Source organism: Pan paniscus, chromosome 21, assembly GCF_029289425.2.
Source record: "Pan paniscus chromosome 21, NHGRI_mPanPan1-v2.0_pri, whole genome shotgun sequence".
NCBI classification, from domain to species: domain Eukaryota; kingdom Metazoa; phylum Chordata; class Mammalia; order Primates; family Hominidae; genus Pan; species Pan paniscus.
In genome coordinates, this window is record NC_073270.2 from 50,377,631 (window position 1) to 50,403,691 (window position 26,061).

At 49.3% G+C, this 26,061-nt stretch overlaps 1 protein-coding gene, 1 long non-coding RNA gene and 1 pseudogene across 12 annotated transcripts in view; 1 reads left to right on the forward strand and 2 right to left on the reverse strand.

Annotated features, from left to right (window-relative positions):
- Positions 1-7,342, reverse strand: part of ADA (adenosine deaminase) — a 32,226-nt gene extending 24,884 nt beyond the window's left edge. For 3 of the 6 annotated variants that reach the window (XM_057300832.2, XM_034947615.3, XM_063601061.1), the window contains exon 1: positions 7,173-7,329. In XM_057300832.2, the coding sequence (XP_057156815.1) occupies positions 7,173-7,205 (33 nt within the window). In that variant the 5' untranslated portion in view covers positions 7,206-7,329. Of the gene's footprint in view, positions 1-7,172 lie in introns of all 6 variants that reach the window. The other 3 variants (XM_034947614.3, XM_063601060.1, XM_003825933.6) reach the window with 2 other exon arrangements.
- A 4,669-nt stretch (positions 7,343-12,011) lies between these two features.
- The window catches only part of LOC106634193 (uncharacterized), an 89,391-nt gene continuing 75,341 nt past the window's right edge, over positions 12,012-26,061 (reverse strand). For 2 of the 6 annotated variants that reach the window (XR_010111000.1, XR_004668237.3), the window contains 5 exons: positions 23,827-23,919; positions 18,923-19,122; positions 15,268-15,335; positions 14,552-14,738; positions 12,012-12,614 (listed from right to left, as the gene is read on the reverse strand). This is a non-coding gene — a long non-coding RNA (uncharacterized LOC106634193). The remainder of the gene's footprint in view (positions 12,615-14,551; positions 14,739-15,267; positions 15,336-18,922; positions 19,123-23,826; positions 23,920-26,061) is intronic. The other 4 variants (XR_004668240.3, XR_004668238.3, XR_010110999.1 and 1 more) reach the window with 3 other exon arrangements.
- On the forward strand, positions 23,141-23,230 carry LOC112437997 (U6 spliceosomal RNA; annotated as a pseudogene).

The window sequence follows — 26,061 nt, forward strand, 5'->3', positions numbered from 1 at the left end:
TCAGCAATGCTGGGTGCTCTCCCTGCAACAAGGAAGGGGCTGACCTGCCCCCATGGGACCTGGCAGAACCCACACGGGGGCAGAGGAGCCAGGGCTGCCTGTTCAGCTCACAGAACCTGAGCACCGTGGCCAGAACCCAGATGAGCCACAGGTGCCCACTGCCAACCGAATGTCCCCTCCCTCCCTAGCCCTGCTTTTGGTGATGAGCTGGGCAGTGCCAGGGTCAGTGACTTATGCCACTATGGCCTCTCAGCTGACTTTTAGTGTGAGGCCAGGAGACAGAGCAGCCCTGGGCTGAGAAACTGTTTCAGCTCCACTTCCTCCAGGAAGCCCTCTATGCTCAGCCTCGTCTAGGCTCCGCCAGCTCCGAGGTACACAGTGGAAGGGACTGAGCAGTCCCCACAGTGTCTCCTGCTGATGGGGCCTGACAGCTCTGCTGCTGAGAGGTTTCACAGAAGGCAAGATGTGTCTTCCACCTGGGGAAATTCCTGTGGAGCCACAGCATAGGGACTCAGCACACTTAAACTCGTTTTAAAGGCAACAAGACTGAGGCTCAGAGAGTGGGAGGACCTTGAGTTAGAAAGTCTAATGCACACCACAGCCAGGAAGCTATTTGACTCCAAACCCGGAGGTCTAGCAGCACGCTCCCTTCATGCCACATAGCAAGGTGCTGGGTCACTGATGCTAACATCTAAACAGGGGCCAGGCGCGGTGGCTCACTCTTGAAATCCCAGCACTTTGGGAGGCTGAGGCGGGTGGATCACTTGAGGCCAGGAGTTTGAGACCTCCTCTTCACAGAGGTGGAAGGGAGGACCAGCGAGGGCAAGTGGATCCCAAGTCCCAGCTACTTGGGAGGCTGAGGCAGGAGGATCGCATGAACCCAGGAGGCAGAGGTTGCAGTGAGCCAAAATCGTGCCACTGCACTCCAGCTTGGGCGACAGAGGAAGACTCCAGCTCAAAAAAAAGTCATTGAAGGCACCTGGTACCCAGGACTACTTCAAGGACAGCCATTGTTATGGCCAACATGGTGAAACCCGGTCTCTACTAAAAACACAAAAATTAGCCAGGTATGGTGGCGCACACCTGTAATCCCAACTACTTGGGAGACTGAGGCAGAAGAATCGCTTGAACCCGGGAGGCAGAGGTTGTAGTGAGCCGAGATTGCACCACTGCACTCCAGCCTGGGCCACAGAGTGAGACTCTGTCTCAAAAGTCGAAGCAGGACCATTACCAACCATGACGATGATGCTGACCAATGGCAGCTATTGCTGCAGCACCTGCTCTGAGCCAGGCCTGCACTTGGTGTTTGAGAGGTGGGTATGGGTATAATTCTCATTTTAGAGAGGGGAAACTGAGGCACCGTGAAGTTAAATGACTCATTCAAGCTCCTCTAACTGGAAAGTGGGAAATCAGGACTCAGACCCAGACAGCCTGACCCCAGCTGGTGTCCAAGTTCAAATTCCTTGCTGTTCTAGCTCCCTGGTCACTAGGAGTGCAGAGGTTGTCCCCCACAACTGCTCAGGGGCCTGAGAACACTAAGGGCTGAGGGCAAGCCTACCCCCAACACCTTGGGTAAATACAGATTCCAACCTCATTCTGCGCCCACAGCCTGCTCCTCTCCACCTCCCCAGCCAGACCATGGTCCTACTACCTTGCCCCACCCCAGGGGGTACCATAGGGACCCCTTCAAGACACCTGAGCAGGTGGACAAGTCTCTCCTGGATCACAGGGCCCCCAGCCACCCAGGTCAAGCCCACCCTGAGGTTGAATGCAGGATTGGGAAGCTGCCTGGCCTCCCCTGCCTCCCCTGCCTCCCTGTGTGAACACAGACCACTTCCTCTCTCTGATCCTCCCTTCCTCCTCTGAAGCAAAAGGCTTCGATGAAACTCAGTCTCCTTTGTTCCCCTCCCCCACCAACTGCCATGTGAGTCAAAATGGGTAAGGCAGGCTCTTCCTAGGGACATTTTTGTTTTAACAGGTGGCTCTGGTAACTGAAAGCCACTGCAAGCCCAAAGAAGTGCAGCTGGTGGGTTTTGTGTCAGGAAGACAAAAAGGAGGAGGGAGGAGGGAGGAGGGAGGAGGGAGATTCTGCAGCTGGAGAGGCCTCCCAGAGTCTACTGCAACCCCCACTCCAGTCCCCAGGAAGGAAACGCACCCCGGAGGGCCTGCTGTTACCAGCCAGGCACTGTACAAAAACCAATCAGCATGTCAGTTTCCCCAAGAACCCCAAGATCTTGGTTTTGTCACCCCATTTTACAGAGGGGGAAGCTGAGTTTCAGGAGTTGTCTACCTGAGGTACCCTAGCTGCTAAGCAGCAGGCAGGAATTCAACCCCAGTACATCTGAAGCCCAGGGCTAATGCACTGGCCCACCCTGCCACCCTGATTCTAACTCTTCCCCCCACACTGCCCCCTCTTTTTTGCATAAAGTGGGATTGGCAAATGAGCAAAGCAATGAACAGCTTCTACTTGAGTGCAGGCAGATCTGGGTTCAAGTCTAGCTCTGCTGCTTGCTGGCTGTGTGACTTTGGCAAGTTCCCTCCCCTCTCTGAGTCTCAGTTTCCTCATAATAAGTGAAGTTAATAATAGGACAGGACCTTCCTCAGAGGGCTGACATAAACATTAAATGAGTCACTGTATGCAAAGCAGGACAGCGCCTCGTGCAGAGTAGACATTCAAATATGAGACAGAAAAGGCACATTGCTGATTTAGCCCCAATTCCCCTCTGCATCAGAGAGGGACAGTTTAGAAGCTGCTGTCTCTTGGCCGGGTGCGGTGGCTCATGCCTGTAATCCCAGCACTTTGGGAGGCCGAGGTGGGCGGATCACCTGAAGTCGGGAGTTCGAGACCAGCCTGGCCAACAAGGAGAAACCCCGTCTCTACTAAAAATACAAAAAATTAGCCGGGCATGGTGGTGCATGCCAGCTACTTGGGAGGCTGAGGCAGAAGAATCACTTGAACCTGGGAGGCGTAGGTTGCAGTGAGCCGAGGTCATGCCATTGCACTCCAGCCTGGGCAACAAGAGCGAAACTCTGTCTAAAAAAAGAAAAAAAGAAAGAAACTGCTGTCCCAGCCTGTACCGGTTTACTTGCCAGTCTACAGCTTCAAGGCTCTCAGATTCTGTGTAGCCCTAGCAAGTCCCTCCACTCCCTAAGCTTCAGTTTCTTCATCTGTAAATGGGGATGAAGACCCATGCCTTGTCATGTCGTCCAGAGGATTCCGTGAGATAAAAGTCACTGGCCGGGTACAGTGGCTCACACCTGTAATCCCAGCACTTTGGGAAGCCAAGGTGGGAGGATCACCTGAGATCAGGAGTTCGAGACCAGCTGGCTAAAGTGGTGAAACCCTGTCTCTACTAAAAATACAAAAATTAGCCAGGCATGGTGGCGGACGCCTGTAATCCCAGCTACTCTGGAGGCTGAGGCAGAAGAATGGCTTGAACTCGGGAGGTGGAGGTTGTAGTGAGCCAGGATCACACCACTGCACTCCAGCCTGGGCAACAGAGTGAGACTGCGGCACACGCCTGTAGTCCCAGCTACTTGGGAGGCTGAGGCAGGAGGATCGCATGAACCCAGGAGGCAGAGGTTGCAGTGACCCAAAATCTTGCCACTGCACTCCAGCTTGGACGACAGAGTGAGATTCTGGCAAAAAAGAAAAAGTCACTGAAGGCACCTGGTACCCAGGACTACTTCAAGGACAGCTATTGTTATGATTATTGTAACAGGCATGTGATCAGCACTGGCCTCCAGGATGCAGAATGCCTGAGTGCCTGGTGCCACCTGTGAACATAGGCTGATAAGGGCCACCCCTCCAACCCCCCTTTCCACTTCCTCCAGTGCCCAGCAGGTGCTCAGTCAAACCAGGTGGGGGTATGGGAGGCACACCCGACAGGGCAAACTTGACTTGGGCATCCCCTGACGATGACCCTGCATGGCAGGCACACTTGAATGGGTGTTCAGAGTTCTGAGCGAAGGAATCCAAGAGTGGCCAACCTGGAGATCCAGTCGTTATCTATGAGGAACATCTGAGCCCCACCCCATTCCCACGGGACACTGACCATACAGGGGTATAGGGACCGAGGCCCTTTGTTTTGGGTTAAATGAAGGTTACTAGGTGGAGGTGGTTGGGAGAAGGTGTTACATGAAAATGCTACATAAACTGCATGATTTGCAAGTGGTTGCGGTTCTTCTGCTCAGCCTGCCGCCACTGGACTCTCTTCCCTGTGTCTAAGCCCCCAGTAAAACCCCGTATCTTGTTTGCTACCTCTTCCAAAGAAGGTAGCCTCTTGAACCTGGTGCTATGTCCATTGGAGTCAATAGGGGTCCCGCACAACAGAAGGCAGCTGCCTAGAGCCTTGCTAAGCAAAGTGTGTTCCTGGATCGTTGACATTAGCATTTCCTGGGAGCTGGTCAGCAGTGCAGCATCGCAGGCCCCACCCCGACCCACACAGAATCACAGTGTGAACATTAAAAGTCAGGCCACTTGAGTTCAGTTTGAAAAGCGCTGCCCTGCTCTGCTTTCTTCTAGCTGACCAGGTCCCAGGCCTCAGCTGGTGGCAGGTATGAGAAGCTGAAGGACACAGCAAAGGCTCCTGTCTCAGGAGGTTTGCACCTGGGGCACTGGCACCTCTATCCCCAAAGGCTTCTGCAGAGGTAGTTTAGGAAAGATGGTTAGAGGCATGGGATTTCGAAGCCAGCCTCCCTTGGACTCAAACCCCAGATTGGACATTTCCTAGCTGTGTGATCTTGGGCCTAGTTAACCTCTCTGTGCCTGGATTAAATAAAAAATGCAGATAATGTGTTTAGAACGGTGCCTGGCACAGAAACATCAACACTCCGTTAGCTGCAGCTAGTAATGCTAATAATTATAACTGTCATCTGTCCCTCCCACAAGAGGGCAGGGAGCTGGCTCTGGTCACAGTGGCTCTGAGATTCACACTGCTTCCCACTTCTCCTGCCAGCTCACGCAAGTTCCTCCTCACAATCATACAAGATTTGTCACGCCTCAAACACATGGCAGGTAACATTCTACCTTCACTCTCAAGCATCACCTTGTGGCCTTGGGACTCAGGACACGGGACACCCACATAAGCAGCTGATGTTCCATCCTCCAGGTGTGGACACTGAGGTCCCAATAGGGAAAATGATCTGCCAGCTTGAATCAGATGGGAGGACTGGGCAAAGCCAAAAAATGGGGATAATAATATGAGCCCCTCCCTTGATGGGCTGTTACAGAAGAACTGCAAGGATCCAATGGGTGTCTGCAACAAGTGCTCTAGAAGTGGGCCCTGCTCTTCTCTCCATAACTCCCAACACGTTCGCAATCAAGGAGCTTTTTTTTTTTTTTTTTTTTTTGAGACAGAGTCTCACTCTGTCACCCAGGCTGGAGTGCAATGGCGAGATCTCGGCTCACTGCAAGCTCCACCTCCCGGGTTCATGCCATTCTCCTGCCTCAGCCTTCTGCGTAGCTGGGACTACAGGCGCCCGCCACCATGCCCAGCTAATTTTTTGTATTTTTAGTAGAAATGGGGTTTTGCCATGTTGGCCAGGCTGGTCTCGAACTCCTGGCCTCATGATCCGCCCACCTTCGCCTCCCAAAGTGCTGGGATTACAGGTGTGAGCCACTGCACCCCGCCAATCAAAGAGCTTTGCTACTGCCATAGGATTCACATCAGGGTACAGTGGGTCCCCAGCCCAAGGGCAGAGGGAGCCCAGAGCATTTAACAAAAAGACTGCAAAGGGGAGGCGCCAATCATGGGCCCCAGCTCCAGTAAGACGTGAAGGAGGCAGGGGTGGGGGTAGAAGGGCTTGTACAGCACCTCAGTGCTTCCAGCTTCTGACAGGGAGTAGCTGAGCATTTTCCCTGGGCTGGGGGCATCAGTAGTGGGGGCCAGGCCTCACCCTCCTCAGAAGGTAGGTGGGCTCTCCACAGCCTGTCCCCCTCACTGACACATGCACACTCACTAGATTCTCACCGGCACTTTTGTGATAGCTGTCATCATCATTCACACCTATTTCTTTTCTTTTCTTTTTCTTCTTTTTTTTTGAGACAGGGTCTCGCTCTGTCTCCCATGCTGAAGTGCAGTGGCACCATCACAGCTCACTGCAGCCTCAACCTCCTGGGCTCAAGCGATCCTCCTGCCTCAGCCTCCTAAGTAGCTGGGACTACGGGAGTGCACCACCACACACACTTCCCCTAACTTTTTTTATTTTTTGGAGAGATGGGGTCTAGTTTTGTTGTCCAGGCTAGTCTCAAACTCCTGGACTCAAATGATCCTCCCGCCTCAGCCTCACAAAGTGCTGGGATTACAGGCGTGAGCCAACCTCCTGGGCCACTCACACCTATTTCTTAGAAGGGTAAGTTGAGGCTGACTGCAGCTGACTCCTTCCCCAACCACTCTCACACCCTACTGGCTGACTCACCCTGCTTGGCAGACTCCTGGGCCCCTCCTCTCGGACTCTGAGACAGGCCAAGGGGGTCCGGACCCTCCCTGACCCCAACAGTCCCAAGACGCCACAGCTGGTGGGCGGAGAAACAAGGGGATTCTCCCCTGGGGCCAGTGGCCATGGCTTGGCCTCGAGTGAACCCTGCTAGGGCCCCAAACCCAGGGTCTACCTAGCTCCTGTTCTTCCCGCGCGGGGGAAGGGGGGTGCTCTGCTCCCCTCCCTCCCCTTTCTGGCAGGGCTCACGGTTCTTCCCCGGGGCGCATCCACAAACCTGAGCTCCTTGGCGCTCACCACCATAACGCTGGCGTACAAAGCTGCTTCCATTCACTGAGCACTCAGTAGGCGCCGGGCACAGCACTAGGTGCCTATCCGGCGTAGACATCGGGCCTGATCATACAGCTGAGCTTCAGAGACCTCAAGTCCCTGCCCAGGCCCACACAGCGCTCAACGGTGCTAGGATGCCCACTTGACAGACAGCGAAACTGAGACCCAGAGGGGTCAAGTCAGGGGCAGAAGCAGACTCTGGAGGCCTCCGGGTTCTGGACCTTCTCTGCCCCATTGTCCCTGATTAGCCCGCAAGCAAGCCACGGCCTTAGCCGAAGGAAGAACTCGCCTGCAGGAGCCCCCGTTCGTTCCCAGGGTTTGGACGCCCCAGGCTGGGCCCCGCTAAGTCCCTCGGGCCGCCCAGGCGCTGGACCCCCGTCCCCGGAGCCCCCGCGCGCGCTCACTTTGGGCTTGTCGAAGGCGGGCGTCTGGGCCATGGTGCCCTCGTGCGCCCCGGCGCTGCTCCCTCCGCCGCCGCTCGGTGGGTCTCTGCCGGCTCGGTGGCCGCTCGGCTTTCCCTGGGGCCAGCGGTGGCCGCGGCCGGCCACGCTCTTCTTAACGGGGCCGGGCCCCGCCTCCCGCCCCGCCCGCCGCCGTTCCCGGGGCCCGCCCTCTCGCCGGAGCCCCCGCCCCGCCCGCCGGCCTGGATCGCGCATTTCCTGGAATTCTGGACCCGGCGTCCTCGCCCGTCGACCCGAAAACTACGGCCCCGCGGCGCCCGACCGGACCCACCTGTGGGCGCGCGCTCCAGCCGCCTCGCTGGGCGCTGCCTTCCCCCCGGCTCCTCCAGCAACTTTCAAGCGTCCCCCTGCAGTCTGGGCGCTGCTGTGCGCCAGGCCCAAGCTAGAAGCGGGGACCCCGGGAGCATCGCAAGCCTCGAGCGGCGTGCCTTCCACCGGATAGACGGACGCTCGTCGCAGAAACACACACCATAATTGTACAGTTAAGGAACTTTCGAGGGGGGCCAGCCGTGGCCTGCAGAACCTGCAGGAGTTCATCAGGGGTGGGTGGGGGTGGAGAGGACATTCTACGTGAGAGACTCCAGGGAGCTGGGAGTGAAAGGAGGCGAGGAAGGCTGGAGCTCTGAGGGAGGGAGAACACAGACAGTCCCCTCCTGGGCATTCACCTTTAAGAAACCCGCCCAGGAGCAGCCACAGACCTGTGCAGAATGTTCACACCAGCGCTATTCCGAATAACAGGAACATTGGAAACACCGTCAAATGCCCCTCCACGGGCGAGTGGGCAAATAAACCGGAATATTCACACCATGAAACGTTAGACAGCAGTGAAACGGAATGAACTTCAGCCAGACAACAACAGAAACAATGTCTCAGAAACAATGTTGAGTGAAAAAAACTAAGTTGCGGAAAACTGCACACAATGGTGCAACTTTTAGAATGTGTAAAAGCAAAACCAAAAGTATGTATGTTTAGACACATGCATCGGTGGAAAAAATGTAAAGCAAGGGAAAGATGAGCATAGATACGAGAAGAGTGGTTATCTCAGGTGAAAGGGAAGGAGCAGGGAGGAGGTAAGGACGGAGGGAAATAACACGCGGGTACAGGTTATTTATTTATTTATTTATTTATTTATTTATTTACTGAGACGGAGTTTCGCTCTTTCGCGGAGGCTGCAGTGAAGTGGCGCGATCTGGGCTCACTGCAACCTCTGCCCCTCTGGCCCGCCTCCTCCCCACCGCCCCCCCGCACCCCCAGCGTTTCAAGCGATTTTCCTGTCTCAGCCTCCCGAGTAGCTGGGATTATAGGCGCCCACAACCACGCCTGGCTAATTTTTGTTTTTTGTTTTTGTTTTTTTGAGATAGACTCTTGCTCTGTCGCCCAGGCTGGAGTGCAGTGGCGAAATCTCGGCTCACTGCAACCTCCACCTCCTGGATTTTAAGCAGTTCTCTGCCTCAGCGTCCCGAGTAGCTGGGATTACAGGCGCGTGGCACCGTGCCCTGCTAAGTTTTGGATTTTTAGTAGAGACGGGGTTTCACCATGTTGGCCAGGCTGGTCTCGAACACCTGACCTCACATGATCCACCCATCTCGGCCTCCCAAGGCGTGATTACAGGCATGAGCCACCACGCCTGGCCACACACAGGTTATTGATAATGTTCCAGTACTGGGGTGGATGGTAGCTTCATTTCATCATAAATAAATTAACAAACCCATAAACAAGGGGGAAAGAGAGAGTGGGAGAATGGAGAGCAAGGGGCTAGAAGGTCTGATGGGAGCTGAATCCTGCCAGGGATGTGGGACCCAGCGATGGTGTGGGATTGCTAGGAAGTCAGTGGAGTGTTTTAAGTGGAGGCGAGACAAAATCACCCTTTTATTTGGAAAAAATATTCTCCAGCTACTGAAAGTGTGATCCAGGAATCATCAGCACCCACATCACCTGGGAGCTGACTACAAATGCAGACTTTCAGACCCCATCCCAGACCTACTGAAGTAGAATCTGTATTTTATACAAACAGGACCCCCAGGTGGTTCGCACCCACAGGGCACTTTGAGAAGCCTGGGCTCCCTGCTGTGAGGGGAGGGCATTACAGGGGGCCAGCGGGGGTGAGGGAGGACAGGATACCAGGAAGGAGGCAACTGCCATGGTCTGGGTAGGGCATAGTGATATCAGTGGGGGAAGCGGAGAAACTCATATTCAAGCTGCATTTTGGGTGTAAAATCAGCTGGATTTGGGGTTTGGTTGTATGTGGGAGTGAGGGAGAGGGTGGCTGTATTAGTCCATTATTTTCATGCTGCTGATGAAGACATACCCGAGCCTGGGCACAGTGGTTCATGCCTGTAATCCCAGGACTTTGGGAGGCCAAGGCAGGAGGATCACCTGAGGTCGGGAGTTTGAGACCAGCCTGACCAACATGGTGAAACCCCATCTCTACTAAAAAAAAAAAAAAAAATACAAAATTAGCCAGGCGTGGTGGTGTATGACTGTAATCCCAGCTACTTGGGAGGCTGAGGCAGGAGAATCACTTGAACCTGGGAGGTGGAGGTTGTGGTGAGCCAAGATTACACCATTGCATTCCAGCCTGGGCAACAAGAGCGAAACTCCATCTCATGAAAAAAAGACATACCTGAGACTGGGTAATTTACAAAAGAAAGAGGCTTTAATAGACTTACAGTTCCACAATGGTGGGGAGGCCTTGCAATCATGGCGGAAGGCAAAGGAGGAGCAAGTCACATCTTACATGGATGGCAGTAGACAAAGAGAGAGCTCCTGCAGGGAAACTCCCATTTTTAAAACCATCAGATCTTGTGAGACTTATTTACTATCACAAGAACAGCATGGGAAAGACCATCCCCCATGATTCAATTATCTCCCGCCGAGTCTCTCCCACAACATGTAGGAATTATGGGAGCTACTAGATGAGATTTGTGTGAGGACACAAAGCCAAACCCTATCAGTGGGTCTCATACATTGTCAAAGCCAGGGGAGTTTTTTGTAAGATCCTTTCTTGGCTCTCTGTGTTACTCGGGTTCAATAATAGGGGCTGCCATTTACTGAGACAGGTTTGGAGCCAGGTACACTGGGAAGCACTTTATAAGCACCCATCCCATTTCATCTTTACAGTCATCCTCAGATGTAGGAGGTGTTCTCCTCATTTTACAGATGAGGACACTGAGGTTCAGATAGAGAGACAGCCTGCTTGGCTCATGGGTTGTAAGTGGCAAAACTGGGGTTTAAATTTGAATCTGACTCGAGAAACTTCACTCCCCACCTTATTACCTCCCCAGCCTCTCATGACATTCAAGTCCCTCTTCAACATCAGTCCCACCACTTCCCACCACATTGCTGAAATGACAATCAACCTAGATGAGTTGCTGGTTGCTTAAGGGTGACACAAATTATTTGCAGTTCTTCACATTGCAAGATGGAGTCTAGGTTTCCTCCTCTTGGACCTGGGCTGGCCTGAGTGACTTGTTGGAGTAATAGAGCGTGATGGGAGCAAGCTTCCTGGATTTCCGAGCCTTGGTCATAAAGAAGCTTTGTGGTGTCCTTTGGGGCCTCTTGAACATTCTCTCTGGGAACCCAAGCTTCTAGAAGAGACCATCATGCTAAGAGAGTCCACATATGGCCATTCCAGTTGACAGTCCCACTGAGCCCAGGCTTCCACCATCCCTACGAAGACAGCAATCATGTTAGCAAAGCTGTGTTGGGCCATCCAGCCCAGCTGCCCACTGAAAACCAGGCTTCGGTCAATGCCATGTGGGACAGAAGAATTACCCAAGTAAGCCCAGCCCAAATTCCTGACCTACAGTATTGAGATATGTAATGAAATGGATGTTATTTTAAGCCATTGTGTTTTAGGGGGAGATTGTCACACAGCAGTAGGTAACAGGAATGCTTGCTTCTACCTGCCCCAGCCCTCCAGCCTCTGCACCTTAGTCGCTTCCATCCTGACACCTGGAAAACCCTTTACCCAGATCCTAGACTATCAAAATTCTGCATTCCAAATGGGTCAGATCCAAAGGGCCAGGCTGCGTGCTGCAGTTCTTCTGTTTGCCCCTGCAGGTGCACTCTCCACCCTTCTACACGCTGCTCTGCTCCTCTGTGTCCGGCAGCCATGCTGCTGTGGGTGACACCAATGGGCTCTCCTGCCCTCTGGCTCTGGTTGGGTTTTGTCAACAGGGAGCACCAGCAGGAGAACAGCAGATGAGAGGAGAGAGGTCAGGATATTCTTTCCCCCTTTCCCTCGGTGCACAGTTACTGGGCTGACTGTGTCTTTCTCCCAAGGCCACATCTCCTGTCAGTCCTCCTGGCCCACCTCTCCATACCCTCCCCATTCCAGATTCCCTCTTGCCTATTGATTGATTGATTGATTTTGAGACAGAGTCTCACTCTGTCGCCCAGGCTGGAGTGCAGTGGTGCAATCTCAGCTCACTGCAACCTCCACCTCCTGGGCTTAAGCAATTCTCATGCCTCAGCCTCTGGAGTAGCTGGGATTACAGGCACCCACCACTATGCCCGGCTAATTTTTGTATTTTTAGTAGAAACTTGATTTTACCATGTTGGCCAGGCTGGTCTTGAACTCCTGACCTCAAATAATCCACCCACCTTGGCCTCCCAAAATGTTGGGGTTACAGGCATGAGCTACCGTGCCCGGCCTCCTGCCGTTTTCTTGAAAGGCAGTGGTTCCCTTTGTTACCAGAGTCCCACACCACCCTTTGTTGCTTTCCTTAAACTCTCCTCTCTAGGTTCAGGTTTCCCCAGAAGCAGAGCCTGAGACAAAGATTTCAATGCAAGTAGTTTATTTGGGAAGAGGAAACATGGGAAGGATGTGGGTGCGAAACAAGACAGGAAAGGGGAAGAAGCTGACATGAGCAGGTCACCACACTGAGCACCTGGAGCTCTATCCCTGGGCAGCACTCTGGGAGATGATGAATATGTTGCAGGCTTAACCCAGCTGAGGAGCGAGGAAGCTGGGGAATCTAACTGCCCCCTCCCCTCTGGCAATGCTTCCAGGACATTAACTTTCTGGCACTCTTAGTTTGTTCAACATGACTGGCTGAGTTTCTTGCATGGCTAGAAAATATTTGCAGCAATGAGAGAGAGAGACTCTGTTAGCAGTAAGTAGCTATTGCCATGTAGAGGTGATTTCGAGGGCATATGGGCAGCTACACCAGCCCACACCTTTGTAAATAACTCCCATATTAAACCCTCTTCAATTACTCAGTTTGAGTGTGGCACCTGGTTCCTGCCAGGACCCCGAGTGATACAGGCTGGTCTTGAGCTTCTTCATAGCAATACAGAGTGGACCAGTGACTACAGAAAGCTTGAGAGGGGCTGGAGAGAGATGCCTTCCCCAATATTCATTATCCACACAGCACGCCACTCCTGTGAGAAGACAACAGAGATTGTGTATGTTTGAGAATGTCTCTCTACCTCCAATGTAGCCCTCCTGAAAAATCTAGTTCAAGATCTATTCCAGGCCAGGTGCAGTGGCTCACACCTGTCATCCCAGGACTTTGGGAGGCCGAGGCGGGCGGATCACCTGAGGTCAGGAGTTTGAGACCAGCCTGGCCAATGTGGTGAAACCCCTTCTCTACTAAAAATACAAAAATTAGCCGGGCATGGTGGCATGCACCCGTAATCCCAGCTACTCGGGAGGCTGAGGCACGAAAATCCCTCTGGGCCACAGAGGGAGACTCTGTCTCAAATAAATAAATAAAAATCATGATCAAAATGTATATGATCAGGAGCCTCAGCTCCACCACTTACAGCTCTGTGGCTTTGGGAAAGTTGTTTTGAGCCTTGATTTTCTCATCTGTGTAGTGGGGATAACATATACATACTAATTAATAGGATAAACCATAGACACGCCTCGCTCATAGGAGGAGAAGAACATCCTCACACAATGGGAGAGGTGGGGATTGTGGAAAGGAGAGAGCGAATGCCTCGTCAAGATGCTGCTGTGCTGAAACATAAATCCAGTGTTGCCAGATCCTCCAATCATCCAAAAAAGCCGGAGACCCATCTTTTAATGTTTAAACTGTATTCAAATGTGTCCTAATGTTTAAAACTTTGTATAAGCCAAAGAAAACATCTGTGGGCCAGATTTTGCCCCACACAGCCAAGGTCCCTGCTGATTCTGATCTTCTAAGATCTCTGAATAAGAAAGAGGACAAGGGACAGGTTGCCCTTTCACTCACATTTATCAGACAGGATTAGGATCAGTTGCACACAACAGAAAACCCCCAAATAATAGTGGCTGAAAAAAGATGGAAGTTTATTTCTCTGTTGTGTAAAAAGGCCAGAGGCAGGCAATGCCACTGATGTGACAACTCTGTGAAGATGCCTCCTTCTATCCCTCTGCTCTGCCATCCCTAGCATCCAGCCCCTATCTTCATTGTGCAGTATGGCTGCTGGGGCACCAGCCTTCACATCTGCAGTCCAGAGAGCAGGGCTGAGGAAAGGATGCAGCAGCTAGTGCTTGTCTCTCTTTTTTTTTTCTTGAGACAGATTCTCACTCTTTTGCCCAGGCTGGACTGCAGTGGCACTATCTTGGCTCACTGCAAGCTCCGCCTCCGGGGCTCATGCCATTCTCCTGCCTCAGCCTCCCAAGTAGCTGGGACTACAGGCGCCTGCCACCACGCCTGGCCACTTCTGTCTTTTAAAGATCTAGATACCTGGTTTTCCTCACAACAAATTCTGCTTATATAGTCACATGGCCACATCTAATCGCAAAGGAAACTAGGAAATGTCTTATACCTGTAAGGCAAGGTACCCAGCTAAAAAAAAGGAGATTCTGTTACTAAAGAAGAGGATAGTAGGCCCATTGCAGTGGCTCATGCCTGTAATCCCAACACTTTAGGAGGTTGAGGTGTTCGATCACAAGGTCAGGAGTTCGAGACCAGCCTCACGAACATGGTGAAACCCCGTTTCTACTAAAAATACAAAAATTAGCTGGGCACGGTGGTGCACACCTGTAATCCCAGCTAATTGGGAGGCTGAGGCAGGAGAATTGCTTGTACCTGGGAGGCAGAGGTTGCAGTGAGCCATGATCATGCCACTGCATTCCAGCCTGGGTAACAGAGCAAGACTCCGTCTTGGGGGAAAAAAAAAATTAGAGGATAGTAGATCTAGAAGGCTGCTCATTTCTGCCACATCAAATAGTCTGGTAGGTGAGGAGGGTACATGGATAGGTGGAAAGAGTGTTACCAGGAAGCCAGATTCTGCTGTCCATATCATATGTCTTTAAGCCTCTTTCTGACCAGGAGAAGAAAATAAGAGAGCAAGAAAGAGGCCTGAGTATAATCATAGTGACAACTTACCAAGGACCTGTTGCATGCCAGGCCCAGCACTGAGTCTTGTGCCAACATTGTTTTAGTCCATTTTGTGCTGCTATAGCAGAATACCTGGAACTGGGTAATTTTTATGGAACAGAAATGTATTGGCTCATGGTTCTGGAGGCTGGAAAGTCCAATATCAAGGTGCTGGCATCATTCAAGGGCCTTCTTGCTGCATCATTCCATGGTAGAAGATGAGAGAGTCCGAGAGGGTAAGAGAGGGAGCAAGAGATTGATCTCACGGCCTCAAGCCTTTTTATACTCAGCATTAATCCACCCATGAGTGTGGAGCCCCCATGACCTAAACACCTCCCATGAGGCCCCACCTGCCAACACTGTTGCACTGGGGATTAAGTTTCTAACACACGCTTGTTGGGGAACCACATTCAAACCATAGCAAACATCATCTCAGATTATTCTTTTCATCCAGCCTATCCAGTGGGTGGGCCTCGTGTTATTGTGGGGTGGGGTCACATCTTGCCTGTGCCAGCTGGGGTAGGAGGCCTGGACATCCAATTGTCTCCCAGATTGATAACCAACCCACCCTTCTGTCTTCTGCCCTACCTGACACCACTTGGTCTTCAGAGATTTCTGGTCCCTCCAATCCCTGAGCCTGAGATTCTGCAATTTGCTTTGTCCTAAAGGCTCCCCATGAGCAGCCAGGTTTCAACTTCCTGGGTTTCTTGTCAGTCCCCACTCACCATCTGCCTTCCAGCTTCCGGAATTTGGTTGATTCTTCTCATCTGCTATTTTCTTCCTCATACGTTTTCTTTGTCCCCGTAGATAGATGTGCATTTAAAAAAAAAAAAAATCCCTGTGTCATTTTCTTGGAATTTCAGAGAACAATGGAGAGAAATAAGTGTGTTCAACCTGCCATGTTTAAACAGCAGTCTCCAGCCTCAGTTCTTGACTGGGGGAATCCTCAGCCCTCAGGAGGATTGTATGGTATCCCCATCCTCCCCCCATTCCTTCCTTATCCTGCTCCAGGAGTCCATGGGAGCCCTCAGCACACAGGACTCTCTTCCCCACTCTCTGAACCTGGGGCATAGTTCTGTCCTGCCTCCATAGCCCATACCTGCTTCTCAAAAGCAGGGGCCTTGTCTTCTTCTCTCTACTTCGACAGGTCTGGGCAGGCCTCAGGAAGATAGATATGAGCTCATGGTGTGGGTCATTCCTAAGAAGTCACTTTGGACTTTGAGGAGTTAAAGTTCAAAGCTGGGGATGAGAGTCAGGCATTTCTAAATTAGAATATCAAGTGTATTCCCACTGTATTTACAATGGAGGCCAGCATCAACACTCAAGGTGAAAGCCTGATAGAGTCACATTGGTCCTTGAAAACCTCTTAGGAAGATGCCAGGTGGAGACAGAGGCATCGTCCCTCGCTGAATCTGATACAGCCAGCATTTTCTCCGGGGCTTCTTCCCCATGTCTTGAGTAAGTGCCTGCTGGAGATCCTGGTTTGGGTTGAGAAGCTGTGTTATGTAGACAAAGTGCATCTTCAGATCCTAGAATCTTCCTCAGTGGGTCATGAGCCTCATGTTGCTCATAGGAAAAGAGGCCAAGAACTAGGGTGACCAACCATCCTGGTTTACCAGGTCTGAGTAGTTTATTGAAATACAGAGTTTTCAGTGCTAAAACCAAAACAGTCCCAGGGAAATTCCCAATTGTTGGTCACCCTACAGAACAACTGTAACAACAGGATTACCTCTCACACACCCTCCTGGACATGTGCATGTTACACAATTTGTCCACTTTCTGTTGCTGTCATAGAACCCATGGGACTGGGTAATTGACAAAGAAAAGGGGTTTGTTTTTTACAGTTCTGGAGGCTGGGAAGTCCAAGACAGGGTGGCTGGATCTGGTCAGCTTCTGGTGAGGGCCTCGTGCTGTGTTGTAACACAGCAGAATGCATCGTAGGGTGAGAGGAAGCAAGAGAAAGCCGAGGAAGCAAGAGAAAGCCGAGGAAGCCAAACTCACTTTTGTAATGAACTGCTCTCAATAACTCACCCACTCCTGTGAGAATTAACCCACTCCTGTGAGAAAGGCATTAATCCCTCCTAATGACCTAATCCCCTCTTAAAGGCCCCACCTCCTAATACCATTACATTGGGGACCAAGTTTCTACATGCATTTTGGAGGAGACAAACCACATCCAAACCATAGCACACACACAACATAAAATCGTTATCTCCTACTGTTTACCACACCCCTCAACCTCCACGCCCCTCTCACCAGCCTTTTTTTTTATACGGATTCTTGCTGTTGTCGGCCTGGGCTGGAGTGCAATGACACGGATTCGGCTCACTGCAACCTCCGCCTCCTGGGTTCCAGCAGTTCTCCTGCCTCAGCCTCCCAAGTAGCTGAGATTACAGGTGCCCGCCACCACACCCACCTAATTTTTGTATTTTTAGTAGAGACGGGGTTTCACCATGTTGGCAGGGTGGTCTCAAACTTCTGACCTCAGGTGATCCACCCACCTCAGCCTTCCAAAGTGCTGGGGATTACAGGTGTGAGCCACTGCGCCCGGCCTCACCAGTCCTTTTAAGGGAAATAGATGGTAGACTTGTTCGGAGAGTGGGCTCTGGAACTAGGCTCTGGAAGCTTCAGTTCCAGCATTCATTAGCTGTATGTGTTTGGGCAAGTCACTTTACCTCTCTCTGCCTCAGTTTCCTTATCTATAAAATTGGAAGAATAATAGTAAGTTCTACTCTGTCAGGTCATTGTAAGGATTGAATGAGTTAATATTATGGAGAGCAGTTAGAACAGTGCCTGTCATGGAGGAAGCTACACAGGTCACAACTCCTTAACTGAAACTCCAGTGTCTCAGGGTCCTGATGCATTTTGGAATTTAGGGAGTTTTGGGGTTTTGGAAAGCACATGACTTATATAACACACTAGTGGGTAGTGGGATCTGGCTTAGCATCCCATAACGAAACACATTAATATTTCTGCAGAAAACAATATACGAGTATTCATACATCTGTTCAGGTTAGGTTTTGGCTACCCAATGAGTTTTGGTGTTACACGTACATTATTTTGTTCAGAAACACTGGGATCTCTGAAGTGTGGATAAGGGCTTGTAGATCTGTGTAAGGGTTTGCTATTATTATTGTTGAATGTGCATCTGATATAACTGCCATGCAGTTGCTTCTTGAGGACAACTCTGAGCTTTTATGCCCAAGGCCCTCCTGGACTCTTGGAGTTTTCTAGCAGGGCCTTCCTGCACCAAGAGCTCTGAATAACCTTTGAAGGCTGACAGGACACTCTCTTCTTCTCCCTCTACCTAGGTCCTCAATTTAGTGATGTCTCCCTGTTCCTCTCAGTGTGGTAATAGAGGTTGGCAGGGGAGGGGTAGGTTGCAAATGCAATCTCCAGGAGCCTTTCCCAGCCTGACCCTCACCCCCTCAACCCCAGCTGGTCCCAGTGGGGGAGGGGAACAGGTTGTGTGGAAGTGATGAGTAAGCCCCTCTTCTGGCGAAGCTGTTGTGGGTTCAGGCAATCGTCTGGCTTGCACAGGCAAGATAATGGAGTCAAAGGAGGCTTATGGCCCCTCAGCCGCCCCTGGGCGTGCACAGATGTCTCTATGGCAGACACTAGCACTTGCAGAAAAGCGTTGGTGCCGGGTGCGGTGGCTCATGCCTGTAATTCCAGCACTTTGGGAGGCCAAGGCGGGTGGATCACTTGAGGTCAAAAGTTCGAGACCAGCCTGGTCAACATGCAAAACCCCGTCTCTACTAAATATACAAAAATTAGCCAGACGTGGTGACGGGCACCTGTAATCCCAACTATTCAGGAGGCTGAAGCAGGAGAATCACTTGAATCTGGGAGGTGGAGGTTGCAGTGAGCCGAGATCGCACCACAGCACTCCAGCCTGGGCGACAGAGTGAGACTCTGTCTCAAAAAAAAGAAAAGAAAAGTGTTGGAGGGGAACGAGAAAGTTCCCCCTTAATTCTCAGCCAGTATTTACTGAGTGTGACCCTGGGCTGGGCCCCAGGCTAGGTGCTGGGGACACGTGGTGAGGAAGACCTGGCCCCTCTGAGAGAAACCCACAGGCCAGGGGCAGCTGCCTTCTGACATCGGGGGTATGGGGCTGGCCCTCACCCTGCCCATGGTGGCAGGTGCCCACCCACCCTTCAAAGCAAGAGGAGGGAGGGAGAAGTGCATGTATGTTCAAGAGTTACTTTATGAGGACAAATGGGTCCATCATCTTGGTTGACGTCAGCAAAGAAGCATCAGCCAAAGCCTTGAGGTGACCCCAAAAGACTGGGGTGCAGGTTAGGGGGTTGAGACAGGCTCAGCATGGAGAGAGGAGGGTAAAGCTCCTGCAGAGGCCCCAGCTCCCAAAGATGAAGCTACCGCTTGATGATGCTGTCTCCAGGGCCAGAGATCTTCCTCTCATCCCGCACTATCTGCAGTCCTCTCTGGTGTGTGTGGGGTGCAGTCATTAGACCCATCTTCCAGGTGAGATATCTCTGCCTCAGGGCTCAGAGGACCTCCTCCTGGGGTTTCAGATCAGTCTTCCAGGATGGAGGATGGGAAGCAGGCCATCAAGGGTTCTGGTAAGAAATGAGGTTTCTGGTCAGGCACAGTGGCTCATGCCTGTAATCCAAGTACTTTGGGAGGCCGAGGCAGGAGGATCACTTGAGGTCAGGAGTTCCAGACCAGCCTGGCCAACATGGTGAAATCCCATCTCTACTCAAAATACAAAAATTAGCCAGGAGTGGTGAAGTGCGCCTGTAGTCCCAGCTATTTGGGAGGCTGAGGCAGCAGAATCACTTGAACCCAGAAGGCGGAGGTTGCAGTCAACTGAGATCGCACACTGCAGTCTAGCCTGGGTGACAGAGGGAGACTCTGTCTCAAAAAAAAAAAAGAAAGAAATAAGGTTTCCCTGACTGAGTCTGGGAAGCTGGCATTCATTCGTTCTTTCACTCATTCATTCTGGCTGATCCCGAGCTCTGGCAGTTCCTATCTGCATGACCCTGGCAGCTCACCTCAGCCCTGAGCCTAAGATTCTACTATGTACCAGGCACTCTTCAGTCTACTTAGGATACAGAAGGAACCAGATAGTCATGACCTCCAGCCTCATGACGCACATAATGGGGTGGGCGTAGGGGCAACTAGCTTATTCTGGAGGCTTCCTGTAAAAAACAACGCTTAAGTGGAGGTGGACAAAATCTCCCCATCACGCTGGGGAAAGGCAGAAATGGATTTAGCAAACTTACTGTGAAAATCACAGCTTAAGCCTTAGAGCCCCTCACTTGCCCAGGGGCCTTCCAGGGGCCTGGGAGGGGCCAAGTAATGCACACTCAGGATCACATGCTTTAGTAGAATTTGCCAATGTAAGATGTTTTAACTGTAATTTATTAAGACTGCTGCCCTTCTCACTCCAACTTCCCTCTCTGTCATACTTCCCCTCCTTTTGGGTATTGCCCCAGTGCTTCTGGCATTTTGGAAGATCTAGCTAAGGAGAAGTTGTCACGGAATACTGACATTGATGAAAACAACAAAAGTCAAAATACACCACTACAAAAAGGATGTAATAGAAAGCATCAATTCAAAAAAATGTTAAGATTAGTCATCAAGGAAACATAATAAGTCCGGAAATCTTACAGCTCTGATATGAAAGAAACTTGATAGAGGTTCTTCCAAATTTGACAACAATCCTAGAATTTTATGACCTTCCAGTAGTCCCCCCTTATCCTCGAGGGATACATTTCAAGACCCTCAGTGGGTGCCTGAAACCGTGGATAGTACGGAATCCTATTTAGACTATGTTTTTTTTGATCCAATAGCCAAGACAACTACTAAGTTGACGAATGGGCAGGTAGTGAAGATGCTGGACAAAGGGGCAATTCACACCCCTGGTGGGACAGGGTGGGGTAGAGTGGGGCAGCACCAAATTTCATTACGCTACTCGGAACAGCATGCAATGTAGAACTTAATGAATTGTTGATTTCTGGAATTTTTCATTTAATATTGTCAGACTGTGGTTGTCCATGGGCAACTGAAACCTCAGGAAGCAAAACCTTGCAGAAGAGGGGGCTACTGTACCAGTAATAAGTTGCAAAGCTGAAAGAAACTTTATCGACCATAAAAAATTTGGGGCCAGGCACAGTGGCTCATGCCTGTAATCCCCGTATTTTGGGAGGCCAAGGTGGGAGGGTGGCTTGAGGCCAGGAGTTCAAGACCAATCTGGGCAACATAGTGAGACTCCATCTCTACAAAATCTTAAAGTATTAGTTGCATGTGGAGACACATGCCTGTAGTCCTGATTACTTGGGAGGCTGAGACGGGGAGATCCTTTGAGCCCAAGAGTTTGAGGCTGCAGTGTACAAAGATCAGACAACTGCACGCCTGCCTGGGCAATGGAGCAAGACCCTGCCTTAAAAAAAAAAAATGGGGGCCGGGCACGGTGGCTCACACCTGTAATCCCAGCACTTTGAGAGGCGAAGGTGGGTGGATCATTTGAGACCAGGAGTTTGAGACCAGCTTGGCCAACATGGTGAAACCCTGTCTCTCCTAAAATTACAAAAATTCGCCAGGCGCGCCTGTAGTCCTAGCTACTCAGGAGGCTGAGGCAGGAGAATCGCTTGAACCCAGGAGGTGGAGTTTGCAGTGAGCCTAGATTGCACCACAACACTCCAGCCTGGGCGACAGAGCAAGACTCTGTCTCAAAAAAAAAAAGAAAAAAAGAAAAAAAAATTAGTCAACTGTGCTACAGAAAAGACTAAAATATCTTCTTATTCTCTCTAAAGAAAATGACATTACAAAATCAATGTCACAAGAAGAGGTTAACGTAAAAGTATACAAACACAATGTAGGAATGAAATAATTATAGATATGTATCATAATGATGAAAATATGAATGTAAATGTAAATTTTAATTTATGTAATTATGAACAAAAATGTAATGCTATTATGTAAATAAATATATTTATTATGTTACATGTAACTTAACATGTTTAATAACTTATTATGTTATGAACTGTTGCTGACTATGTGGCCACAACAGGGGAGGGAATCTTGGGACCCTTATTCAGAGAGATCAAGACCAAATAAAGGACCTAATAAGTCATTTCCTTCAACCTGTCACCAGTGCAGGAATCCTCTTCCTGATGACAGCTGTCCACTGAGCCTTGGCTCTGTACATTTCCTGGGATGAGGAATTCACCCCTCCTCCAAATCCTGTACTATCTTGGGTCAAAACTCTGGTTGTGGGAAGTTCTTTAGTCAAGCTGATCACTAGCTGTCGGTGGTTTCCCCTTGGGTCCTCATCTTCCCCAGCACCCCCAGAAATCATGGGCTGCTGCTTCCCATTTTATTATAGCTCTGCAGTGCTACCATGCAGCTCTAGTATCTTGCCCTGGCCTGGGATAACCTGACCTTCTTCAAAGTTTCCTTTTATGTCTTGACTTCCAAAGTCTTCCTCATCCATGATCTCAGAGATTGATCAGCCACTCATACATATATGAGGATGACAATGATGATGATGATAATGAGAACAGCTAGCCAGCACTGAGTGCTTACTGTGTACTGGGCTCCGTGCTGGGTGCTGTATGAGCACCTGCTGTTGGTCTCATGCACACCTATTTATGTTGGTTTTGAGTAACTTGTGCAGGTATACCTTTGATTTAAAATTTTGGTTTCTATTTAGACTACGATAGGAATTTTTATTTTGTTTAGCCTTCTCTCCTAAGCTTAATGAAACCACATATTCAGAAAGAAAGGACACATTTAATTAAAACATTTCAAAGACAAACAGCTTAAAAGAGTGATTACCCTAGACCTCTTATAAACAAATATGCCCCTCCTCCAAAACTCTTCTTAATGTAAATTTCAGAGAGGAAAAGCCAAAAACAAAAACAAAATCGAGAATGTGTGTTAATTTATCTGGCTAAAACCTGATAAAAAGATTTTCTTAAGAGCTCTGTAGTTCAAAGTCAACTTGATTAAAAGCAGGTGTTAAGACTATAATTTTTAAAATAGAGCCTTTCTGCTTCTTCTATTTTGGATCTTGTTTTGGGGAATTTTTTTTCAGGTGACTGAAACCCCTCTTTTAATTATATGGTGAGTCCCTCTCTCTGTTCGCTTCCTTTCTTGTTGGTGTGATTTTTTGCTGATGGAAAAAAAAAATGTAAAACTTAAGCGGCTTTCTGGAAAGCTTAAATTTCTTCTCTGTGCTTTGAAATGTAAATTTCCTACCTTGTCTAAAATTCAGTGAGGTACTCGCTTCGCAGCACATATACTAAAATTGGAATGAAGGCCGGGTGCAGTGACTCACGCCTGTAATTCCAGCATTTTGGGAGTCTGAGGCGGGTGGATCACCTGAGGTCAGGAGTTCGAGACCAGCCTGGCCAACATGGTGAAACCCCATCTATACTAAACATACAAAAATTAGCTGGGCGTGGTGGCACATGCCTGTAATCCTGGCTACTTGGGAGGCTGAGGCAGGGGAATTGCTTGAATCTGGGAGGTGGACGTTGCAGTGAGCCAAGACTGCACCACTGCACTCCAGCCTGGGTGACAGAGAGAGACTCTGTCTCAAAATAAACAAATAAACAAATAAATAAATAAATAAAATGAAATTGGAATGATAGAGAGAAGATTAGTAGCATGTCACCTGTGCAAGGATGAAATGTAAATTCTGAAGTGTTCCATTAAAAAAAATGTTATTTAATAAAATTAATTAAGGCCAGGTGTGATGGCTCACACCTGTAATCCCAACACTGGGAAGCTGAGGTCAGGAATTCGAGAGCAGCCTGGCCAACACAGTGAAACCCAGTCTCTACTGAAAATGCAAAAATTAGCTGGGCATGGTGGTACACGCCTGTAAGCCCAGCTACTTTGGAGGCTGAGGCAGGAGAATCGCTTGAATCCAGGAGGTGGGAGGCTGCAGTGAGCCGAGATTGTGCCACTGAACTCCAGCTTGGGCAACAGAGCAAGACTCTGTCTCAAAAACAAACAAACAAAAAAATGAAAAAAAAATAAGTCACAAAGGGATCAAACTTCATTTTGGCTACTCCTGCTTTGGCGATGGCCACAAAAGGGAAAAAGTTTTTCAAATGTTTTTGGTAACTATGCCTTTAGAGTTTTGCCAAGCTAAATTAAACTATGAATATTTATTGAAGATCTAGATCATTTCCAAATAAGATATAATGCTAAGACATTAATTACTACATGTAAGTTTAAGCTCATATACTTTTGGTTTCTTATTTCAGAGAAACAAAAGATATTTAGGGGCTGGGTGTGGTGGCTCATACCTGTAATCCCAGCACTTTGGAAAGCTGAGATAAGAGGACTGCTTGAGGCCAGGAGTTAGAGACCAGCCAGGGCAACATAGTGAGACCTTGTCTCTACAAAATAAAAATTTTAAAGTTAGCCAGGAGTGGTGTTGCATGCTTGTTAGTCCTAACTACTCAAGAGGCTGAGGCAGGAGGATCGATCACTCAAGCCTAGGAGTTTGAGGCTACAGTGAGCTATAATCACACCACTATATTCCAGCTTGGGCAACAGAGCAAGACCCTGTCTCAAAAAAAAAAAAAAGAGATATTAAGATCCGCTAGTAAAAGTATCCTATTCCACACTGAAAAATTGTTCCATTAGAAAGCCTGTGTTTCCAAATATTATAAAATGTGTATTAATCAATTGTTAGTACATAGTGACAAAATACTTCTGGCTGGGCGGTGGCTCACACCTGTAATCCTAGCACTCTGGGAGGCTGAGGTGGGCAGATCACCTGAGGTTAGGAGTTTGAGACCAGACTGGCCAACATGGTGAAACACTGTCTCTACTAAAAATACAAAAAATTAGCCAGGCGTGGTGGTGTGTGCCTGTAGTCCCAGCTATTTGGGAGGCTGAGGCAGAAGAATCACTTGAACCTGGGAGGTGGAGGTTGCAGTGAGCTGAGATCGCGCCACTGCACTGCAGCCTGGGTGACAGAGTGAGACTCTAAAAAAAAAAAAAATTACTTCTTAGATTTTCAGTATAAATTAAGATTACTAAGATTTAAAATTCTGACTAATATATGGTAACTAACACTAGAGACCAGAAGGAAGACAATTCTGTATTCAGAATATGTAAGGAAAGTAAGACATCTTTTTAGGAAGGAAGATTATAAGAAAGACATAAGCATGTGGTTTTTGTTAAAGAGAAAGTGGTTTTGCCTAGTTTAGAGGTTATTTAAAGGCTGTATGAAATTGGGATAAAAGAAGGAAAGAATAAAATAGATTAACTGAATGGATATAGAAAGTTGGGATAAGAAAGAGGAATGGAAAAATTGTAAGAAGTTATAAAAGGTTTATAGAAATATTATCTCGTGTGGTCAAAGCTGATTGAGATTAGATGATTTATAAGGTTTTATTAAAATTAGGCTTTATATTTATAATGCATTGATGCAAAAGTAGAATCATTTTTCTATTTTGAACTAGATAGTCACATAGTTTTTTTTTTGTTCTTTTTTTTTTTTTTTTTTTTTTTTTTGAGATGGAGTCTCGTTCTGTCACCTAGGCTGGAGTGCAGTGGCGTGATCTCGGCTCACTGCGACCTCCACCTCCTGGATTCAAGTGATTCTCCTGCCTCAGCCTCCTGAGTGGCTGGGATTATTGGGCATGCGCCTCCATGCCAGGCTAATTTTTGTATTTTGAGTAGAGAAAAGGTTTTGCCATGTTAACCAGGCTAGTCTTGAACTCCTGATCTCAGGGTGATCCGCCTGCCTTGGCCTTCCAAAGTGCTGGGATTGCAAGCGGGAGCCACCGCACCCTGCCTCATATAGTATTAATAAGAGATAGCAAAAGATTTTTTTGTTTACCTTTTGAGTAAACTGCTGCTAAAAAAAAAAAAAAAAAAGAGAAAAGAAACGGGGGAGAGGGAGAGACATTCTGTTGGTCTCAAGTTGTCTTTTTCAGGTCTTTTGTGTCAGGCCTCTGAGCCCAAGCTAAGCCATCATATCCCCTGTGACCTGCATGTATACATCCAGATGGCCTGAAGCAACTGAAGATCCACAAAAGAAGTGAAAATAGCCTTAACTGATGACCTTTCACCATTGTGATTTGTTTCTGCCCCACCCTAACTGATCAATGTACTTTGTAATCTCCCCCCACTTAAGAAAGTTCTTTGTAATCTCCCCCACCCTTAAGAAAGTTCTTTGTAATTCTCCCCACCCTTGAGAATGTACTTTGTGAGATCCACCCACTGCCCACAAAACATTGCTCCTAACTCCACTGCCTATCCCAAAACCTGTAAGAACTAATGATAATCCCACCACCCTTTGCTGACTCTCTTTTCGGACTCAGCCCGCCTGCATCTAGGTGAAATAAACAGTCTTGTTGCTCACACAAAGCCTGTTTGGTGGTCTCTTCACACAGATGCGTGTGACATTTGGTGCTGAAGGCCCGGGTCAGAGGGACTCCTTCGGGAGACCAGTCCCCTGTCCTCACCCTCACTCCGTGAAGAGATCCACTTACGACCTCGGGTCCTCAGATCAACCAGCCCAAGGA